The following is a 20,330-nucleotide window of genomic DNA, read 5'->3' as shown; positions in this document are numbered from 1 at the left end:
ATTAAATAAGCTTTAAAATACTTATTTATGTTTTGTAGACACATCGTTGATGCAGTGCAAAAATGAATTGACTATCTACATGTTGCACTCCACTGTGGCACACATAAGGTTAACTACTGGCAAAGCTTTCCCTCCCACAAGCCTTTTCCTCTTGCAGACTGCAACCACTCCTCCTTCTGTTGATTCACTGGGAAGGGAGGGGGTGGAGGAACGAGCAGGCAGGGGAGCTGAAGGTTCACTTAAATCACGTACGCAGCAGCAGCAGCAGCAGCAACAGCAGCTTGGTGCCCCATTGCATGTTTTGGGTAGGACCAGGGGAAGATTTGTAATGTTTCAACAAAACCAAGGCACTCTGTTATTAGCCACTTTTTGTGCACATTTAGAGATAATTTTTTATCCTTATTCAGAAATTTTCCCTGGCTCCAAAAGCAGGAAGTGAAGAGAATCCAGTTCGGGTTTTCCATGTGCACTGTAATCAGAAAGAAGTGGATAGTTACTAGAGCCTCTCTCAAGCAATGCCGGATTCAGATAGATTCAGCCACTCGTGTATGTACTTACATCCGGGTTAGAGAGGAAAAGACAGAGACACACAGATGTTAAAAAAGTTTCATTTTATACTCTTCAAGAAAAGATTCAACATATAGTCAGATAACGTGGAAAGACAGATCGTGAGGATAAACAAAGCGGTTTTTTTCTTGTGTATATTAATGATTGTTTTTCATTTTTTTGTTTATTAGCTTGGAGGTATCAGAGGTGTCTACTTCTATTGGACTCATTTTTGCTCATTCTGGAAGTTGTGCATGGAATTTGCTGCTATTTTTATCTTGTGCTGTGATTTTCTGTTTTATTCCCCGCTTTTTTTATTACTGTACATTTTGGGGGTCCTTTTTGCTTTTACTTGGATTGCCTGAGATGTTGCAATGATCATGGCAGCGCAAGTGGTTTCAGCTGCTGTTCCGACCACCAATGTGAATAATAAGAGTAAAAAACAGGGTCTTCCTGGGTTGAATCAGGACCTAAACCCAGGGGGAACAGGAACAGGGTCTGGATCTATTACTGGATTGGTAGATGGATCTCCTAACAGCGGAATGAACAACAGTAATGTGGATCACCTCCACCACCACAATCTCCTGCACCACCACCTTCACCTGCTTCATCATCATCATCATTATGAAGTGAACATGGCAAATGCAACTTCATTATCATCTTCCAATAGTAATAATACAAACAATAATAACAGCAGCAGTTCAGAGACAGGGCTGAAGAATGGAAGAAACCCGGCAGTATCACCCCATTACCAGGTTTTGGATATGGGTGGTGGGGTCCCCAACCACAAGTTGAAGAATAGTATTAGTGGGGATTATCTTGCACCCATTGCTCACCCTCTTCATCACCATGCCCATCACAGCCAGGAGCATACACCCCACCATGCACCCCAACATCTGCAACAGCACCCTCCCCATCAACACAACCATCCACCCCAGCAACTCAATGAGCTGCAGCCTCAGCAGCAACTAGCAGGGACAGCACAGCAACCAACACCGAATAAAAGCAGCCCTGGAGGAGGCAGCAGTAGCAGCAGTGAGGCGTCAGACATGGAAAATCATCAGCAACAACAACATACTGGTGTAGGAGAAGAGGGCTGTAATAACGCTGTTACAGCAGGAAAGGACATTGCTTTGGGTAATCAGGGTGACCCCCAGCCTAGGAGAACTGGCAAGGCAGGAGAAGAGGATGATCTGCAGGTAAAAATGATGGTTGGGGATCCCATGAGCAGTCGGTATGAGCATACAATGCTGGGAGGAGGGCAGCAGCAAGGGAACAGCAGCAGCAATAATAATAATATTAGTGGCAACAGTGGATCATCATCTTCATCATCATCTTCTTCCTCATCTGAGTTTAATAATTATTATGGCAGTATATCAACAAACAGAGTAGGGCCTTGCTTTGATCAACATGGCAGACAACAAAGCCCTGGTACGGGGATAATGCACTCTGGAACTGCGGCCCCCAGTAGCAGCATGGTGGACCCCATGCAGAACTCTCATGAAGGGTATGGCAACAGTCAGTATGACCACTACCAGGGATACAGCAGGGCCACTGTTGCTGCAGGAGGAGGGGCGGCAAGCTATGATAGCATAGCCTCTGCATATGGGGTACTGAAGTCCCAAAGGCAGAACAGCAGCAGCACCCCAAGTAGCAGCAACATGATGATAGGAGAAAGGGGTGTCAATCATGGTCAACCACCTAGTGCTTCCAATGTAGGGGGCTTCCAGCGGTACCAGGGACAAAACCAGCACCCTTCAGGGGCCACCCCTACTCTTAATCAACTCCTAACATCCCCAAGCCCCATGATGAGGAGTTATGGAGGAAGCTATCCTGAGTACAGTACCCCTAGTGCCTCCCAACAACAAGCAACAAGCACACAAGGGAGTCAGCAGCCAGGGGGCATAGGCATGATCAAAGACATGGGGTCCCAGTATGGAGCTGCAAACACAGGCTGGGGAGTACAACAAAGAAATCACCCAACTATGAGCCCTGGAAGCACTGGACAAACAATCAACAGATCCCAGGTAAAATCATTTCTGTATTAAAAGATCAAGCAACATTAAAGTGTTTGTCTTTAATTCTAAAGCACTCAGCAGTCTTCTTCTTTTTTTTTTTTTTTTAACAAAAGTCTTTAGCTTTGTTGCTGCATGTCCTATGTACTTTTTATTTCCTTATAAAGGGTTGTAGCCATTTGAGAGCCTGCTGGGGGAGGTTTTGCAGTTGTGTCGTTGTTCTGGGAGACCAGATTTTCTAGATTAACAGACAAAAATGAGAATAAAGGCTCCAGATTGCATGCATCATGCCTGACAGAATGTTTCTGGGGGTAACAACAACTGAGAGACAGGGGTCCTTTATACACTGCAGGGTAAAACCAGTTGGTTTTCCCCCTTGTGCATCGCTGTAAGGTTTTGTCTTTGTAAATCTTTTAAACAGGATAAAATGCATAAACAGTCATGTTTGTTCTACCTAGCAAAACTACTCTTCTGTATACATCACTTGTATTACAAAAAAACTATTTTAAGTATTAGCATAGTCCTGCACATACATTAGTTGATATGTGATGTGCATTTGATGCAGTTTACACAGTGTGAATTTTGTGGTGACTAAATAATATACAATAACCCAGCTAATACTTGTCGGCATGTATATATCCGTTTAGAAGGGATATGTTATTTATTTTATTTATACCTTTTAGAAAGATGGAGTCGTTTATTTATTTTCTTATTGCTGGAAGCTCAAAGAATGGCTGCCCTTCATTCTGCATAGAGTGGGTGCTCTGCTTTCTCTGTTCTTTTTCTTTACATGTAAACATACTTCTCAGACAGCATAAAGAAATAAGCAAATTTCTTGTGCATTGTGTAAGGATGTGTTGATGGCTTTTGTTTGGGTTTTAATGGATTGGTAGCTGCAGCAGAATAGAAACTGTGCTGGATCTTTGATATGCTTCATGCTAGAAGCTGGAGTCTAAAGAGTGACTTGATCTCCTTTGCAAGGTTTGGAATTTGAATTGTGGAGGTAAACTGGCTGTAATAGTCTCCAGACAGCTACCTCTGAGTTGACATCTAATCTGCCATCTGATTGGCTCCCATTTCACCATTGGGCATTTAGCACTGCTGATGTAAATAGAATTGCTGAACAGTACAGTCAAAAATATTCTCTGGCACAATAATAATAGCTGGGCGGCAACATTTACTGACACGGTTGCAGGCTTTATATAGTATTAATTTAAAATGATGTTTCTGATCAGGCAAAATTATACCTGTGGGAATCTATTGCTTAGTCCCACCACCCCGTTTTCATTTTAATTTGCAAATAGTATTGTTTATTTTGATGAAATATTCAGATTGTATAAATATTTTTTTTTCTATTTTACCAGAGATTGTAATAATGTAGCATTTGCTAGGATGAGGCTTTCATAGGAAAAGGGCCTATCCTTTCCATGTTAAACTTGATTCTATAAAATGTATTTGCTCTGTCCCTAATAAAGCTGTGATCAGTGTATATATAGTGTTCTGGGTGTATAAAGTCATACAACCAATCCCTTCAGCTTTTACTGCTAAAATCTACACTTTAGCCTACTAATATGATTGTCTATTTTTCTTTTCTGTTTCTTATTTACGGTCGTACATGTGTCAATAATAAAAAATGTATTATAATACATTCTTTGTGTGTGTATGGCCTAGGACAGTTTTTTTTTTTGCTGTTTATTTTATGTTGCTTGGTTTATTTCATTTTTTTTCAAACTTTTGTAGTTGCTTGTGGACTACAAAAATGCATGCTTGATTTTTCATTTTGTGGTTTTTTGATATGCTACTTTTATAAGTAAAATGCACAGCAGACTACACAGAACTAACATCATAGATGTTTTGGGTTTGGTTTGCATTTTTGAGGTGGTGTTACCATCAGGGTCGGATTAAGGGAATGGAGGCCCCTGGGCTAAGGGGGCCTCCATTCCCCCGTGAGGGCGCCCCCCCCCCTGTGATTCGAGCTGCCCGCGCCCCAAACCCCCCCCCCTCCCCGGGATCCGAGCTGCCCGCCCCCCCCCCCCCCATGTGATCCGAGCTGCCCGCGCCCCTGCATCCCCCCCCTCCCCCCCCCCTCCTGGCACTTACCTCCTTCTCCGGCGTGCTGTATGCTCTTTACTGAGGAGATCTCGTGAGAGTGAGACTCACAAGATCTCCTCCGTAAGGAGACTACAGCGCGCCGGAGAAGGACTGCAGTGAAAGTGCTCAGCAGCACTGATCGCGCCGGGGGCGCCCCCGCCCCAGACCGATCAATACTGCTGCTGAGCATTTTCAAGGGCCCCCTGGATGCCATAGGCCCCTGGGCTGTAGCCCAGTTAGCCCTATGGTTAATCCGGCCCTGGTTACCATTGGCTTTTAATAATAATAAAAAAAAAATTCTAATATGCAATAAAGTTCTGTTTTGAGGAAAAATGTAATGTGTATATCATGTATTACTTGGTCAGTTACAGACCCTGCTGCTTGTTTCCCTAGAACAATTGTATATACTGTGGACATTGTGTGCAATGAATATAAATGTAATGGATTCAACATTACATTTGCTTGTAGACTATTGGCAGGATGGGGATTGTGGGTGCCACAATTTGACTTTTTACCGTTCGTTCACATTAAGTGGTGACACTACATACAGGAAAAGTAAAATGTTCTTGTATGTCACATCTTGCAACGACCGGTTTCCTTAACCTGGTGAAAATTTGATTAGTAAATGCAATACATTTATATTATTCCTGCTGCTAAATTATTGTAAGAAATGATTGTGCATAAAGCCTTGCCCCACACTGCAATGTACAGTAGCTAGCAGACTACAAGTCCCACAATCCTCATGCATACTTTTCCAATTAATACTGTTCTCCTCATTCAGCTCTTTCTAACCTTTTATTTTTGAGGGAGAATCACTGGAGTTACTTAAATCAGATCCATAATGCCCATTTGTAATATCTACATTTTGATGTTTTACACTGCAGTAACCATTCCAAAGAATCAAGGGCAAGAGCTGTCAGCCATTTTACAGACTACATTAAAGGAAGTCTATATATTTATTATATTTTATATAGCTGGTGGTGTGAGGGCAGCATGCAGAATCCTGTGATTTTATCCTCCAGGTTTCTTGAATAAAAAAACAAGGTATCTGTTGTATTCCAGTAAGATCTGGGCAACAAGTTGTATAACATGTATCCTTGCTTCAACAAATAGCCCAACACTTGCAGATTTGTCATTCACAGGCCAGTTTGTCACTTCAATAGTAAAATAGATTGACCTTTTGCAGCTTATAATGGCTTTAATAAGACACTGTTTTTCTATTCTGCAAGCTTTGTGTGATGCACAGAATTACAGTAACACTTATTGATGTGATTTGTGTTTCCTTGAAAAATGGGCCTATTTACATTTTAACAATATTTTATATTAAGTTCTCTCAATTCGCAAGGTCTTATTTTAAATAATGGTCATGTAGAATAAGATGATTAACTGATTGTGGCATTATGCTAGTAGTAAACATAATAAAAATACTAAAAATCATGCAAGTAAACCATGTCATATGGTCCTAAAAAAATGTTCAGTACCAAGTAACCTCAAATGATGGCCTTGTGATTTAAATATAGGAAAATGTCTTAACACTTTAATAATTAATTTGAAATGATACAAATGGTAAAAATACTGGTACCGTATTGGTGGATCTCCACTATGCAGACTTATCAACCTGGTGTTTTGCATATATCTTACTGCCTTATAACCTACTATATGCATGTAGTTCAAGTTCTGTAGGTGTTTTGGTAAGTTATTGTCTGTTATCAAGTGATAGTGCTGGAAAATATATTAATGTATTTGTCTGGTAATACAATGGAAATGCCTGTGGTTGTCATGCTCTTTCTTTTTGCCTTTATATGTACATTGTGTCGGTCTCTAACTGTCTCAATGCAGTTGTTCAAGTCTCTAACCTGTACTTCTATGCTTCCTGAAATCGTTTCTCTATTCACCTTTTTTTTTTTTAAAAAAAAATAAATATATTTTTGTCATTGTTCATGTTTTCCTTCGTATGCTTTTGTTAGATGATTTTTTTTTTACATTTTTTTTATTCATGTTTCTCCATTCTGCATTTTTCTAGTCGACTGTGTGGGTGTTTTTCTTCTGTGCCTTCTCTGTGTATACACACTGCTTGTCTGCTGTTTTCATTGATTTTACTTGTATTCCTCCTATATTATTCAGCTTTTATTTTTGACATTTTACATTTTGTGTTTTGTCTCTTTCTATATATCTTGTCTTCTTTATGTTTAAGAATCAGACTTCCTTTGTATCTGTCTCCATCTGCTTTTGCGTGACTTTCTCCTTCCGGTGTGTGCATACATTACTTGTTTGTGCTTTTATATGTGTGTCCTCCTTTTTTTTTCTTCTCTCTTTCCCCCCCTCCATGTTCCATATTGTTTTTTTTTTTATTTTATGTCTGGTTGTGTTACATATTTGTGTTGTCTCTGGGAATCTTTAACCCTGACTGACTGACTGACTGACTGACTTGCATCTGTTTCAATTTTAAACCTTTTATTAACAGGTTTTAAACCTTTTGGAAACAGCCAAAGTATCAATCAGCACTGATAGCCTGGTTTATACATAACTGTCATTTTTTTAATTTTTCTTTTATTTCAAATTTAAATCTTTAAATTGACGAAATTGTAATTATTCCTAAAAGGGTTCATTTACACAGGTGAATGTGATTAATCATTAAACAGCCCTTTTGGATGATCTTGTTTTTAAGGTGATCTACACAGGGTCATTTAATCACATTGTGTAAAGAAAATATCTTACTATTTTGATTAATTGTTTCCATATAATAGGGCAAACGATTAATCGCTGTAGCAAGAGATTTTCCAATTGGGAAATGGTCCGTTGACCTTTGTTGTGGGGCATGCTGGGATACAAGTGTATTTAGAAGATACATAAGGAAAAACAGTCGTCGCCCCCCCCCCCCCCCCCCCCCTCTTTTCATTTTTGCCACAATTAATTGTGCAGTTTGTTATTTGCAATGAATCTCTAGCATGTACAAATCTCCATTGTAGACTAAGGTTTGCATTATTGTTTTTCTGATTTTATGTGATGTCAACATGCATCAGGGTCAATTTAAAATGTCCTTTGTTTGTTCTTGTTGCTGAATACTGCAGTATTTCTAAGCATTATATATAAAATAAATAATTGCATTCTTTTTGGGTGTTGTGATTTATCAAGTGGGCCAAAACGTTGACACATTTGGAATTAAACATCTTCTGCACTTTGATCAAGATTTTCAAATGTCCAGGGTGTTTAACATTTTTTTGGGCTCAAGTCTGTTTGTTTGCAAGATTGTGGCTTGCTAATTAATCTTTATCTCTTTCATTTGTTGAAAATTATACATGGGATATAAGCGATGAATTGTATACTATCACTAATATTTATGCCACTTTTTCATTATAGTTTTAAAAACAATATTAGTTTCCAAATATGTGAATCCAGGCCACATACAGTGATTTTGCACTGTATAATTTATTTTATTCTGATATAATTATGTCTTACCACAAACACCACCTTAAACACCTACATTATATATAGGAAGATTAGAGAAAGGAAGAGAACAGATGACAAGGAATAGGGGGGTGGGAGATGGCTATTAAAACATTGTATTCTATACTTGTAATGCACAAGATAAGATAGGTAAGATGAATGATATACTGCATATTATCATCATCATCATCACCATTTATTTATATAGCTCCACTAATTCCGCAGCGCTGTACTGAGAACTCATTCACATCAGTCCCTGTCCCATTGGAGCTTACAGTCTAAATTCACCTACACACACATGCGCACACACACAGAGAGAGAGACTAAGACACAGACTGACAGACGTAGAGAGAAAGATTAGGGTCAATTTGATAGCAGCCAATTAACCTACTAGTATGTTTTTGGAATGTGGGAGTAAACCGGAGCACCCAGGGGAAACCCACGCAAACACAGGGAGAACATACAAACTCTGCACAGATAAGGCCATGGTCGGGAATTGAACTCATAACCCCAGTGCTGTGAGGCATATTATCCAGTTTACCGGCATGATTTAAATAGTGCTTATCTCAGGTTGATTCGTACAAAGCATGGGGTGAGAGAATGGTTATTTGAATGGACCCAGAATCATTTTTTTTTCTTTTCTCTAATCTCTGTAAAAAGGTCACTGACATTTATGTATAAATGCACATCCTGTGTGTAGTTATGCATATATTGCACTAGAGTATATATACTTCTTTTCCTCTTGTCAGACACTAAGCCACAAATACTGAGCCTGAGTTTCCTTATTCATCAGTTTTCCTATTTATTTATTTTCAACTGGAGCTGTTCCAGTCTTAACCTCTTCCACTGGATTGCTGTGACCTTCACATATGCAAATTAGCCATGTGTCTGTTTGAATTGAAACTAGCTGCCTCAGGAAGAGGTCTGCTTTTTTTTTTTTTTTTTCCCCTCTTTCTTTTTATTCCACTGCAAATGTGACAGCTATTCATCCCTGACCTGGGCAGAGGTAATAAAAGGAAATTGGATTCAAATGGAATGTGTACAGATAATACTGGAGAAAGCAAGCTTTGGGAGTAGCAACACCCCATCTGGCTATTAACAGAAAAGAGATCTCATTTTAAACCATTAAAGCGGCCTCATTTTTAGGTTAACCTGTACAGTGCTGGAGAAGCAAAACATAATCTATGCAGTGTTTTACTGTAGAGTTATGGGAAGGTTGCAATTTTATGGACGATTTATAATAAATTTACAATCTTATTTTCCCAATTTTTTTTAATTTATTTATTTTTTTTAGATTTTTTTTACTTAATGGTTAAAAATAATATACATGTATCTTCGAGGACTGGTTGAACGTAATAGATGACAAAAAACTAAGGCCTTATCTGTAAATATTATTTACAGTTAAAATATACATAGCTGCCGTTGAATGATCGGTTATATAGCGTGCTGCACATCTTATCATACTTGCTGAACGCTCCAGCATATCCAAGATCTACTAGCTATGCTCTGAATGGCCAAGTCATACACCAGCTCATTTGTAGTGCTGTTGTGGAGCAGCCAGATTACATAAACCAAAATGGGATTGTGCTGCAAAAGACTAGACTATATGCATACAAATGCAATGCACTGATAGACTGCTCGTATTTAGATATTTCTGAATTTTAGTTGACAATAACAGAATAAGTATTGTGGCAGTACATGTTCTGTTGTGCTGCTTGGGGACGCCATAGCTAGTGGCAAAAACACCTGGCTTCTCCAGCCATAGGATGTTCCACCCTTTGATAAATATGCTCCATACTGTAGTATCAGGCCAATTTCTCTATATTGCCAGCAATATTGCAGTGTTAATGACCTGATGGTGTAGGCCAATATAAAAACAAAAGTCTATTCGCACCAGAGTTTAAGATAATCTAGGATCTAAGAAAGCCACTTGGAATTTGTGGCTCAAGAAACAAAAATGGAGCTATAGCAAAAGCACATTTAAGTGACATGCATGGAAATGTGTCGTATTGTTTATGATGAGCACAAATTAACAAAAACTGGTGCCTAAAGCAGCAGCTTATGAACTATAGCATAAATAATTTTTTGGGGAGTAGTATCCAGTTTAATAAAACAAGAAAAGAAATAAAAACTTAAATTTGAAATGTGTTTGCATTTAAATCAATAGGAAGTTTATTGTTGTGACACCCCTTCTCAAATAATTGACAGCAAGGCAATGACAGCTGACTGCCTCCTGAGAGTCAATCAGGCAATTAATTTCCTAAAATGAAATGCTGATTGTACAAGGCTTCACTTGAGAGGCCCAGTGATTAGAATCAATTTAATAGATTGTTTCAGGTGGGACCTGATTAATAACCTGACATAAATATGGAGGATACACAACTTGCAGAATTTTTCAACAACTTATCATTTTGAGCTGAATAATTGCTGTCTGAGTTTTGGAAAAATGACCGCTCAACATGATGTTCTGACACTTTTTCATGTGGTATATATTGAAAGAAAGTAAAACCTGTTATTTTGCATGTAATTGTACATATTGTGTTTATGAATTTAGTTATTTACTTGCATTTTTTTTTCCATCCAACAAAATTCTGCATTTTAACGCTATGGAACAATGCAAACTGCAAAATAACAAAAGACCAAATTCGATAAGATTGAATGGGAAATATGGTTTCCCACAGTATCACCTTCAACTTCCCATCCCATATCACTTGGGGGGGTATTAAGTGTTGCTTTTAACAGCTATCCTAAACAGGTGATATTTGAAATGCAGTCTTAAATGTTTGGTTTCATAACAGAGATCATTACTTTTGTAACTCATTGTTCCCTATGTGATAGATTGTAAGCTTGCAAGCAGGGTTCTTTTACCTCTCTGTCTGTATGTATTACCCAATATTGTCTTATTTATGTTTGTTCCCAATTGTAAAGCGCTACGGAATTTGCTGGCGCTATATAAATAAATGTTGATGATGATGTGCCCTACTATACTAGCATTTTTTTTTATATTTTTGTTTGGCATTAGTCTACTTTAAAACATTGCTGCAATTTAATTGCCTTGTATGGAGGTCACTCAATTCATTTTACACAAAAACTGAATTGGCCTGTGAGTGTTTGTTATGCTGGGTACACCCTACAGGTTTTTCAATCAATTATCATGCCGAACACACAATAAGCGACTGCTTGTTCAGATATGTCACATTATTGTGTACGCCCTGACGATCATGTTTTATCCTACCAAAGCACAATGTATCATTTCATTTGATTTCCTAAACTGACTTGAAATCACGATCAACGATGGAACTATGTCGGGCAAATACGGAAGTGTGTATGCATTCTCAACCAGCAGTGCAGGCAGATAGCTGTAGAGTGTAAACAGTCACAATCTTTTCAGCAGATGGTAATGACAGATGAAGATCACAGATATAATGGTAAATCATGTATGTGTGTACACATAAATCTGCATGTTCATCGGGACTTACAGTTGTTGGTAAAATTGTTACAGAAATCGCATCTGCAGTAATTTTCTGTACTGTGGACCTAGCTTTACTATTCATCAAGGAACACATCTTATTTTTCCGCATAGTAAGTTGCGTAGAGTACTTTAGGTTAAAATGGGATACTCGCAACTCAAATAAGCGACCAAAATTTGGAAAACACACCCACCTGCATTCCTATAGGCAACGGAAAATAATATGCAACGGATCCTAAGCAATTTACAAGTTCCTTTACGTTCACGTCCGCTACGTTAATATAAGAGATGTATACGTCACAGCCAATGTGGGAGGCCCGACGAGTTTGTTTACAAATGTTAAAACACAATCCAGTGGGTATTTATGCAGGAATGTTATAACCTCTTTATTCCTTATCGGGTTTTACATTTTTTTGTAACCTTTAAAACAATGACTTTGGATTGTGTTTAATGAGCTAAATCCACACTCTGCTACATAAACACAAACAAACCTATTACCTATTATACGATCTTTCTTTTGAGTTGAAATGGGCGTAGATCATGGCAAATGCATGTAATTCGCCCGCCTAAAGAAATATGCATAATTAATCGGTAAAAATGTATGGTGTTTTATAATTCTATCTCGACCGTTATTAAAAAATGCATAGCGTACTCTTCCATAAGCGATACATACATAGTAGATTGTATACAACCTCCACACAGATAAAGGGTGTGAGTCTGGATTAGAACTCATGACTCCATTTTTGGAAGGTGGAGTAGCTAACCACTTCCGCAAAGTTCTTTTTGAAAAAAGAGTAAGAAGATCAACAATACAGCATGCGTGCTATAGATGAACGTTCTAGTTAATAGTACTCTTCATTAGTAATCCAAAATACATGCAAATTATGAATCTCACAGGTAGTTTAGTGGTTAGCGCTTTGGTCTCACAAAAGTGGCGTCATGAGTTCAAATACCAAGCATGCCCATAGCATCTGTGTGCAGCTTGTGGACTTTATTCATTAATCAAAGAAACACCACAGGAACTTGGCACAAACAAGTTTGTTTTTTAATTTGGCATTCAAAAGATATCTACTACACGCTTGACCACCATGACAAATATGCCCTCATATCTTTTTTTTTTTTTTTTTTTTTTTATATAATCTGTTTTTATTGAAATGAAACAGCATATACAAATGTATGCAACAACATTAGCTCAAAATTATAGTACTTTAGACTTTCCATTGCACTACAACAATTGCAGGTTCACCCACGATGATGTGGGTCTGCTTAACCCTTATCAAGGGAGAAAATAAAATAAAATAATGTGGATAGGGGATAGAGAGATAGAACGGGAAAGGTGGGAGGGTAGACATGGGAGAGAGAGGAGGGGGTTTGTTGGGCTTCATACATTCCACTGAGCGAACAACACTGTATCTTTAAACTCGATCCATTCCGACCACAGTATGTAGAATGCTCTAATTTTATCCTCTGCCGAATAAATTACTTCATCTAAATACTGAGATAATATGTAACCTAACACATCCAAGACTAATACAAGTGGTCAAAACATAGGCTAGGACCATAACCAACATAATTTTGCAAATGTTCTAACTAAAGGCTGTCTGCAAGGAGCGACCTCTCCCCCTCCATCCATCCCCCCTCAAAGAAAACAATGAAAAGACACAAAGTCCCAGAATGTATATCCGAGCTGGCTCGGTAGACAGACCACAGAAAGCTGTTAATTCTCTTCCGTGGCCTTTCGACCGCTTTCCTGACGATCAAACACTGTCAACCTGTGGAAACAAATACAGAAAAAGGGAGAAGAGGAGGGGGAGGTGCAGTGGAAGGGAGAGACAAGGAAACATGAATGACAAATGGCTTGTCTGCAAGGCATCTTTACTGTGTTCAATATATAGAAACAAAAAGCAACAAGCAACGCAGGCCCTCCTGGGTCATCTCCCTGTAGCATTGAGTCTCATGAGACCATTATTAGTTGGTCAAGTGCCCTCTTGATTTGGCTGACTTTGGCGCTTTTGAGGAGCCTTCCCTGTCCTGCCGACCCGTCGAAACCTTTCCGCTCCCTGTGGAGCATCCATCAGCATCAGATGTGAAAAAGACTCTTGCCATTCTGGAAGTGTAACACGTGGGATACCCAGTGATGAGCAGAACTCCGAAAGGCCTGATGGTTCCACCAGAGCAGTCGATTTGCCTTCATGGACCACCTGCAGTTGGAAGGGGAAGCCCCAGCGATACTTAATGTTGTTCTTCCGTAGTTCTTCTGTAAGGGGCTATAACATCCACCTTTGCTGGAGCGTGTGCCATGATAAGTCCTGAGAGACCTGGATCTCTTGACCGTTAAATTGGAGGCCATCCAGACATCGCAGCTTACGCAAAATCTCAACTTTTTGTGTGAGGTAATGCAAGCGACAAATGACATCCCTAGGCCTTTCTGAAGGAGCCCCTCGTGGGCGCAGCGCCCTATGTGCTCTATCAAAGGTAATGACATTCTCCGGCTGAATCTCTAGTATTTTGTTGAATATTTTCGTGAGGGCATCCACCAGGCCTAGTACAGGGACTTCCTCAGTGAGACCCTTTATCCTCAGATTATCTCTGCGGCCTCGATTATCCATGTCATCCATCTTACAATGTAGCCACTGTAGAGCCTTTCCCTGGCCCGACACTGGATCGAAGAGTAGTAAATCGGCTCTCCTCTGCCTCTTTGCTTTCCTCCAACCGATGACCCAGGTGCGCCAGATCTGCTTGAAGTGTAGCCACCTCCTTCAACCTGGTTTCTAATGTCTCAAAATCCTTTTTGGAAGGGACCTCTTGTTTAGTTGGCAGAGTCCGGAGCATGCCCATGATCTGGGATAGTTCTAGCTGGTCTTTGGCTGGGGAGACCTCAGCGGCCTGGGACACGGCTACGTGGGAGTCAGGTGTAGATGGTTCAGAATGGCTAGTGGATGAAGCCATGTCACTCGCTTCTAATCCAGTTGAAGATTTCAGAAAAGCACGCGGGTTTGAGCGCTGAGGTGTAGCCACAGGTTGTTTAGAAACTTTCTTGGTGGAGCCTCTCTTATACTTGCCCATCTGGGCTTCTAACAAGCACACTTGGCAGGTTGCAAAGACTGGTCTTCCTCAGCAGTACTATGGCATATAGATGAGTTGTCACTAGACCCGTACCCCCATTTGGAGTCTAGACAGCCATGTCGGGTACAGGAATATGGGATGTGCTTTTGAGCCGGCATAGCAAGAAATGCCAGGAAACCCTCAGCATCCACACATCTACTGGATCATCGAGGCGACAGGAACCATAAAATGATCACTCCTAACGCCGTCTCTTGTGCCTCAACCAACGTGGTCAGGCTCGAAAAAGCTGTGATGTTATTATGTGTATATATCTGAAGTACAGTCTCTGCAGTTTGCTCAGATCACAACAAGGTGGCATCAGTCTGCCAGGTTTCCTGTAATCATGCCATTTCATGTAAATGCCAGAAATCTCCCTCCTGATCTCTGCTCCTCTAAGAGGGACACTTGCGGGGGATTAGTTCCAGGGGGTACCCGCTACTGCTTGTGAGCCCTGGTATATAGTATGGAAGAACTGCCTATTCCCATATGATCAGCCCCGTGGATGAAGTCCGGCAGCCGCGGACCGGAAGTAGCGGCCCGAATACTGTAAGTGACTGTCTGTGATCCACCTGCGTGTCTCTGGCCTCGAAACAGGTATGTGTCAGCCTAGGAGGGGGTCCCGCTGTGTAGTGTGTCCCACATGAGACCCGCTGAGGGCAATATGGGGAGCGTCAGTTACCGAGGTCTCCTCCACATGGGGACTCGACGAGGCAGCCTCCAGAACCCCTGTGCAGGTGAAAGATGGCCCCAATCGCGGCAGCACCCACCTTTAGTGACGCTAGAGACTCCCCGTGGGCATCAGGATACCAGATGGCGCTCGATGGGGAACTCAAGAGGCAAAATATCAAAATATCTGGAGCACAGAGGGAGAGCTCAGCTCAGTGCGTCTACCCGAGATGGCGTCCAGACCACGTCCCCCCCTGCCCTCATATTTTACATGTATGTCCCTCAAATGCAACTTTCGTAGGCCTTTTTTTTTGTTTCTTCTGCCTGACAATGTTAATAGCCCACAGTTCACATTCACATTATTGTGTGCATGCGCTGACATTTATCACTAGGAATGGCCTAAGAGGTGGACACAGTCGTTTAACATGATGGTTTGAGTCGCTTGCAATTCTGCCTTACAGCACTAAGGTCATGAGTTCTATTCCCAACCATGGACTTCTGTGTGGAGTTTGGATGTTCTCTTCAATGTTTGCATGGGTTTACTCTGACGCTGTAAGTTAACATTTGACTACCACTCCAGTGCCCCATGATTTTGGGAAGTAGTTAATTTTGTGTGGCATTTGCCATATACCTTCCTTAATGAATCTGGCCCCCAGGGCACATTATGTGCATGTTATTACTACGGATGGCCTACCTCTTGGAGGGGTGGATTGTTGTTGGAGGGCACACATTCCTTTTTGTCATCATGTACTGATTGTGTTTGTATGTTATCTAACCATCTTGTGTCAAAAAATACTATAGCCAACCCCGGGTCAGCATGGTGGCTTAGTATCTAGCACCTCTGCCTCCCTGTGTTGGTATCATGAGTTTGATTCCTGAACGTTGCCTTATGTGTATGGAGTTACTTTTCTTCCCATGTTACTGTGGATTTCCTTAAAAAGTCCCAATCAATACTTAGTATCTTCATTTGCTGCAAGGCACAATTAGTGGCGCCATATAAATGTTGCAATAATGAACATAATGAAGTAGTAGTAACTAAGGGCAATAAAGAATGGATATTGGAATCAAACAATTACAACATTTAAGCTAGATTGTTTTTACCCACATGTTGTGCAATTTTAATATATTAATAGACACCCACACACCACTGATTATGTTTGATTAGCTTATATAATTTAAAAAAATGTGTAAAACTTTAAACTATGTACAAGGACAAAAAAAAATAAACTATTTACAAAAAAAAGAAAAAAATCAATTGTACATACTTGACCATAATTGGGTCTGGTTTTTTTTCTTTTTTGTGAATATTCAAAAAAATTATAATTTATTTTTATTTTTTTTATAATATTTTTTTATTTTACCCCTAATTTGGGACAACGATAGGGGAGGGCCGGGCCACATCGCAAAGTCATCAACGTCAGTTGTAAAAGAAAAAAGAAAAACCAATAAATCCCTGGCAACCTAATTGTGAAAACAGACAGGAGTTAGCAGAGATGTGTACTGTCATATTACTTTAAAATGACGGCAATGTATAATGGAATGCCATATATATATATATATATATATATATATATATATATATATATATATATATATATATATATATAAATATAAATGTCTAGTGACGTGTGTTAGTCTGTCTGTGTGTGGGAAAAAATAAAACCAAGCTGCAGCGCCACCTGCTGGGCGGAGTTATACACTGACCTACTAAATTCTTAGTGTGTGTGGGAAAAAAAAATTCAGAAAGGGCTGAAATTTGGTATACTAAGATGTTTTTAACTTGTTAATTTAATTTGTTAATTGTTAAAAGTGTTTATAAAAATTTTAAAAAAATATATATATATTTCTTGAAGGAGAAGTGACAGTGGGGAGTGGTTGGTGGTTGAGGCCTGGGCTATGGCCCAAATGCATGACAAGAACCTTTTTAACACCTTGAGTAGCTTGATTTGACTAGAATGCATGAGTATCATGCACGGGTTAACTTGTATGTATGTATGTATATATATATATGTGTATATGTATGTGTATAATATATATATATATATATATATATAATGTGTATGTGTATATATATATATATATGTGTATGTGTGTATATATATATGTGTATGTGTGTATGTATATATATATATATATATATATATATATATATATATATATATATATATATATATATATGTGTGTATATATATATATATATGTGTATGTATGTATATGTGTGTGTATATATATATATATATATATATATACACACATTTTTTTGGGTGGGAAGGGGGGTGTGGAGAGTGTATGTTCTACAACTACTTTGTACTCCCATCATTATGGAAACCTGTGAAATATGTGTCATCTGTAATTAAACCTGTATGACATTGGGGATTTATTACCAGTCCGATGGACATCTAAATGTTACAAAATTAAGTCAAGGCTTTAATGAAAATACTTACTATCTTCCAAGGCCTCCATAACTTCAGGCACCATCTCGTACTCCTGGTGCACACTCATGGCCTCGTCTGCGGCCTCGGACTCCACTTCTGCCTCGGATTTACCCTCGGCCTCAGGCTGGGGCTCGGGCTCGGATTCGATATTCGCCTCACCCTCTCCAAAAGCCTCGGCCTCCTCCCACCTCTTATTGGGAACGGCGCATTCCCGACGTCTACGGTCTGTTGGAATAATAAAAAAAATTTAAGTGTATTGTTCAAAGATGAACCTGCTTGACAATTATATAGATGTTGTCTGATAATCATGTGATCTGAAATTGTGAAACGTAATATTTATCTCTGGTGGCAAGATAAACTTCTACCAAAGGATAGAAACATGACAGACACACACCACTTCACATGGCCTGTAACAAATGATTGCTTTTGGCTTAGGGATGTGGACTATCTTAGTGTCTTAGGGGTTAGCACTTCTGCCTTACAGCACTGGGGTCAGGATTTCGATTCATGACCATGGCCTTATCTGTGTGGAGTTTGCGTGGGTTTCCTCCGGGGGCTCTGGTTTCCTCCCACAGTCCAAAAACATACTGGTAGGTTAATTGGCTGCTATCAAAAAATTACTATAGTGTCTCTCTGTCTGTGTGTGTGTGTACATATGCTAGGGAATTTAGACTATAAGCTCCAGTGGGGCAGGGACTGATGTTAATGAGTTCTCTGTACAGTGCTAAGGATTTATAGCCGCTATATAAATTACTGATAATAATGTTAATTTTGAAATAGTCCTTTTGTGGGGCCCATCAGAAATCAACCAGACATATAATAAATGTCTGATTAGGTATATATAATACAGTAGCTATTTTTGTTTGACCTGCTAATATGTGAAACTCACCTAAGGACAACTGTGAGTGTGGACATGGTTTTTTAAAGATGGTGTTCAAAACGTTTGGCTCGAATAAAAACACACCTGCCACTGTAATATTCAAAATGTTTTTAAGCTAAGGTCATCAAATTGCCTTACTGGGTAGCACTTCTGCTTCACAGCACTGGGGTCAGGAGTTGGAGAGTTGGAATCCAAAACCTGCTTTAATGTTCTGGAGTTTGACCCTCAATCATTTAGGAAAGTAAATGTTCAGCCATCAAAATTAGGAGACAGGAGCAAAAGCAGGTTGCATTGAAGGGGGAGTTATCTTTCAAGTGTGGAGGAAGATTGATATGTAGTGGTAGGCCACATCATGTGATTTTTAATGTTTTTTGGACCGTATACTAAATAAATATGTTTAGACACGTTTTTCGGCGACTAATAGACAACTGGCTTCTAATTGTCTCCTCCCGTAGCTTCTTCAGCAGCTGCGGTTGACGCCGGCAGAGGTTGCTCCAGCGCCTTTGCAGCTGCACCACAGTCCTCCGGTGCTTAACCCCAGGTGAATGTGCCTGCGGACCCTTAGATAGGCCCGCAGCTTCATCTCATTGCTCACGTATCTGCCCGAAGGCATGCTGTCCATGCACTCGGTCAGAACACAGAGCTCCCTCCTTGCGAAGATGGCAGACCTCTTTTTTCCTCGCAGTACTCTGCGCTCTGATTGGTTATCTAAGCACATATGGGCGCGCTCATGTCTCACACAGATCTTTTCTGCACCTGTGTGTAAAATGGCTGCTTGTAGATCCAAAAAAATGTCGTCCATCGAGGATGAGACGAGTACTCTGTGCTTTGCAATGAGGAAGACGTTAGTGTACACTTGGTCTATCCATTAAATCAGGCATTTATACGTACCTGGTCTCTTCACTCCTGCTCATTTGCGATTTTGCATGGCAGACTCTGGTGTACAGGCAAAATTATATGTCATTTATCTTATCCTGTGTAACACTTTGAAAGTAATTGTGCTACCTTACATTTAGATACATGTTGAAGCAGCCATTGGTCTTTGCCAAAAATTGGCCCAGCATATGAATTACACACGCACACTTTCAGATCCTACTTGCAGATATTCCCAGCCTGATTCTGGTTTAAGTCTAATGTTTGGTTCTTTCCGGGACCATTAGCAATGTGAATGCTATTCATCATCATCATCATCATCATCATCAACATTTATTTATATAGCGCCAGCAAATTCTGTAGTGCTTTACAATTGGGAACAAACATTAATAAGACAATACTGGGCAATACATACAGACAGAGAAGTAAGAGAATGCTATTGCAAATCCAATGTTAAATTCTGATATCCAGATCGATATGAACATTTGAGTTTACATCCACACTACTTGTACCCCAGATTTTGAAGGTAAGAAATAAAAATATGACCGGTGTGCAGGCTCTCAATCTGTGTCTTTACACACATTTTGCTAGGCTTCAAAGTGTGCATCTGTGTGTTGCTGGAATGGAACATTGCATGACTGGACCAACAAACAATATAGTTGATGTGTAGCATATCACAAATAGCTTAAGAAGCCGGGATACACTGAAAAGGGTGGATAGTGTCATTGTTTAACTGCAGGACAAAAGCAGATTTAAAGGTAGTGTTGATACGGACTACAACAGATGCTGAGCTTGTGTGTGAC

At 39.8% G+C, this 20,330-nt stretch overlaps 1 protein-coding gene across 5 annotated transcripts in view; it reads left to right on the top strand.

Moving 5' to 3' along the window:
* The first annotated feature begins 241 nt into the window (after positions 1-241).
* The window catches only part of ARID1B (AT-rich interaction domain 1B), an 835,793-nt gene continuing 815,704 nt past the window's right edge, over positions 242-20,330 (top strand). For 4 of the 5 annotated variants that reach the window (XM_075203385.1, XM_075203384.1, XM_075203383.1 and 1 more), the window contains exon 1: positions 242-2,573. In XM_075203385.1, coding sequence (XP_075059486.1) covers positions 921-2,573 — 1,653 coding nt within the window. In that variant the 5' untranslated portion in view covers positions 242-920. The remainder of the gene's footprint in view (positions 2,574-20,330) is intronic. The other variant, XM_075203386.1, reaches the window with a different exon arrangement.

This window comes from Mixophyes fleayi, chromosome 3 (assembly GCF_038048845.1).
Source record: "Mixophyes fleayi isolate aMixFle1 chromosome 3, aMixFle1.hap1, whole genome shotgun sequence".
NCBI classification, from domain to species: Eukaryota; Metazoa; Chordata; class Amphibia; order Anura; family Limnodynastidae; genus Mixophyes; species Mixophyes fleayi.
This window is presented reverse-complemented; position numbering and strand designations above follow the sequence as displayed.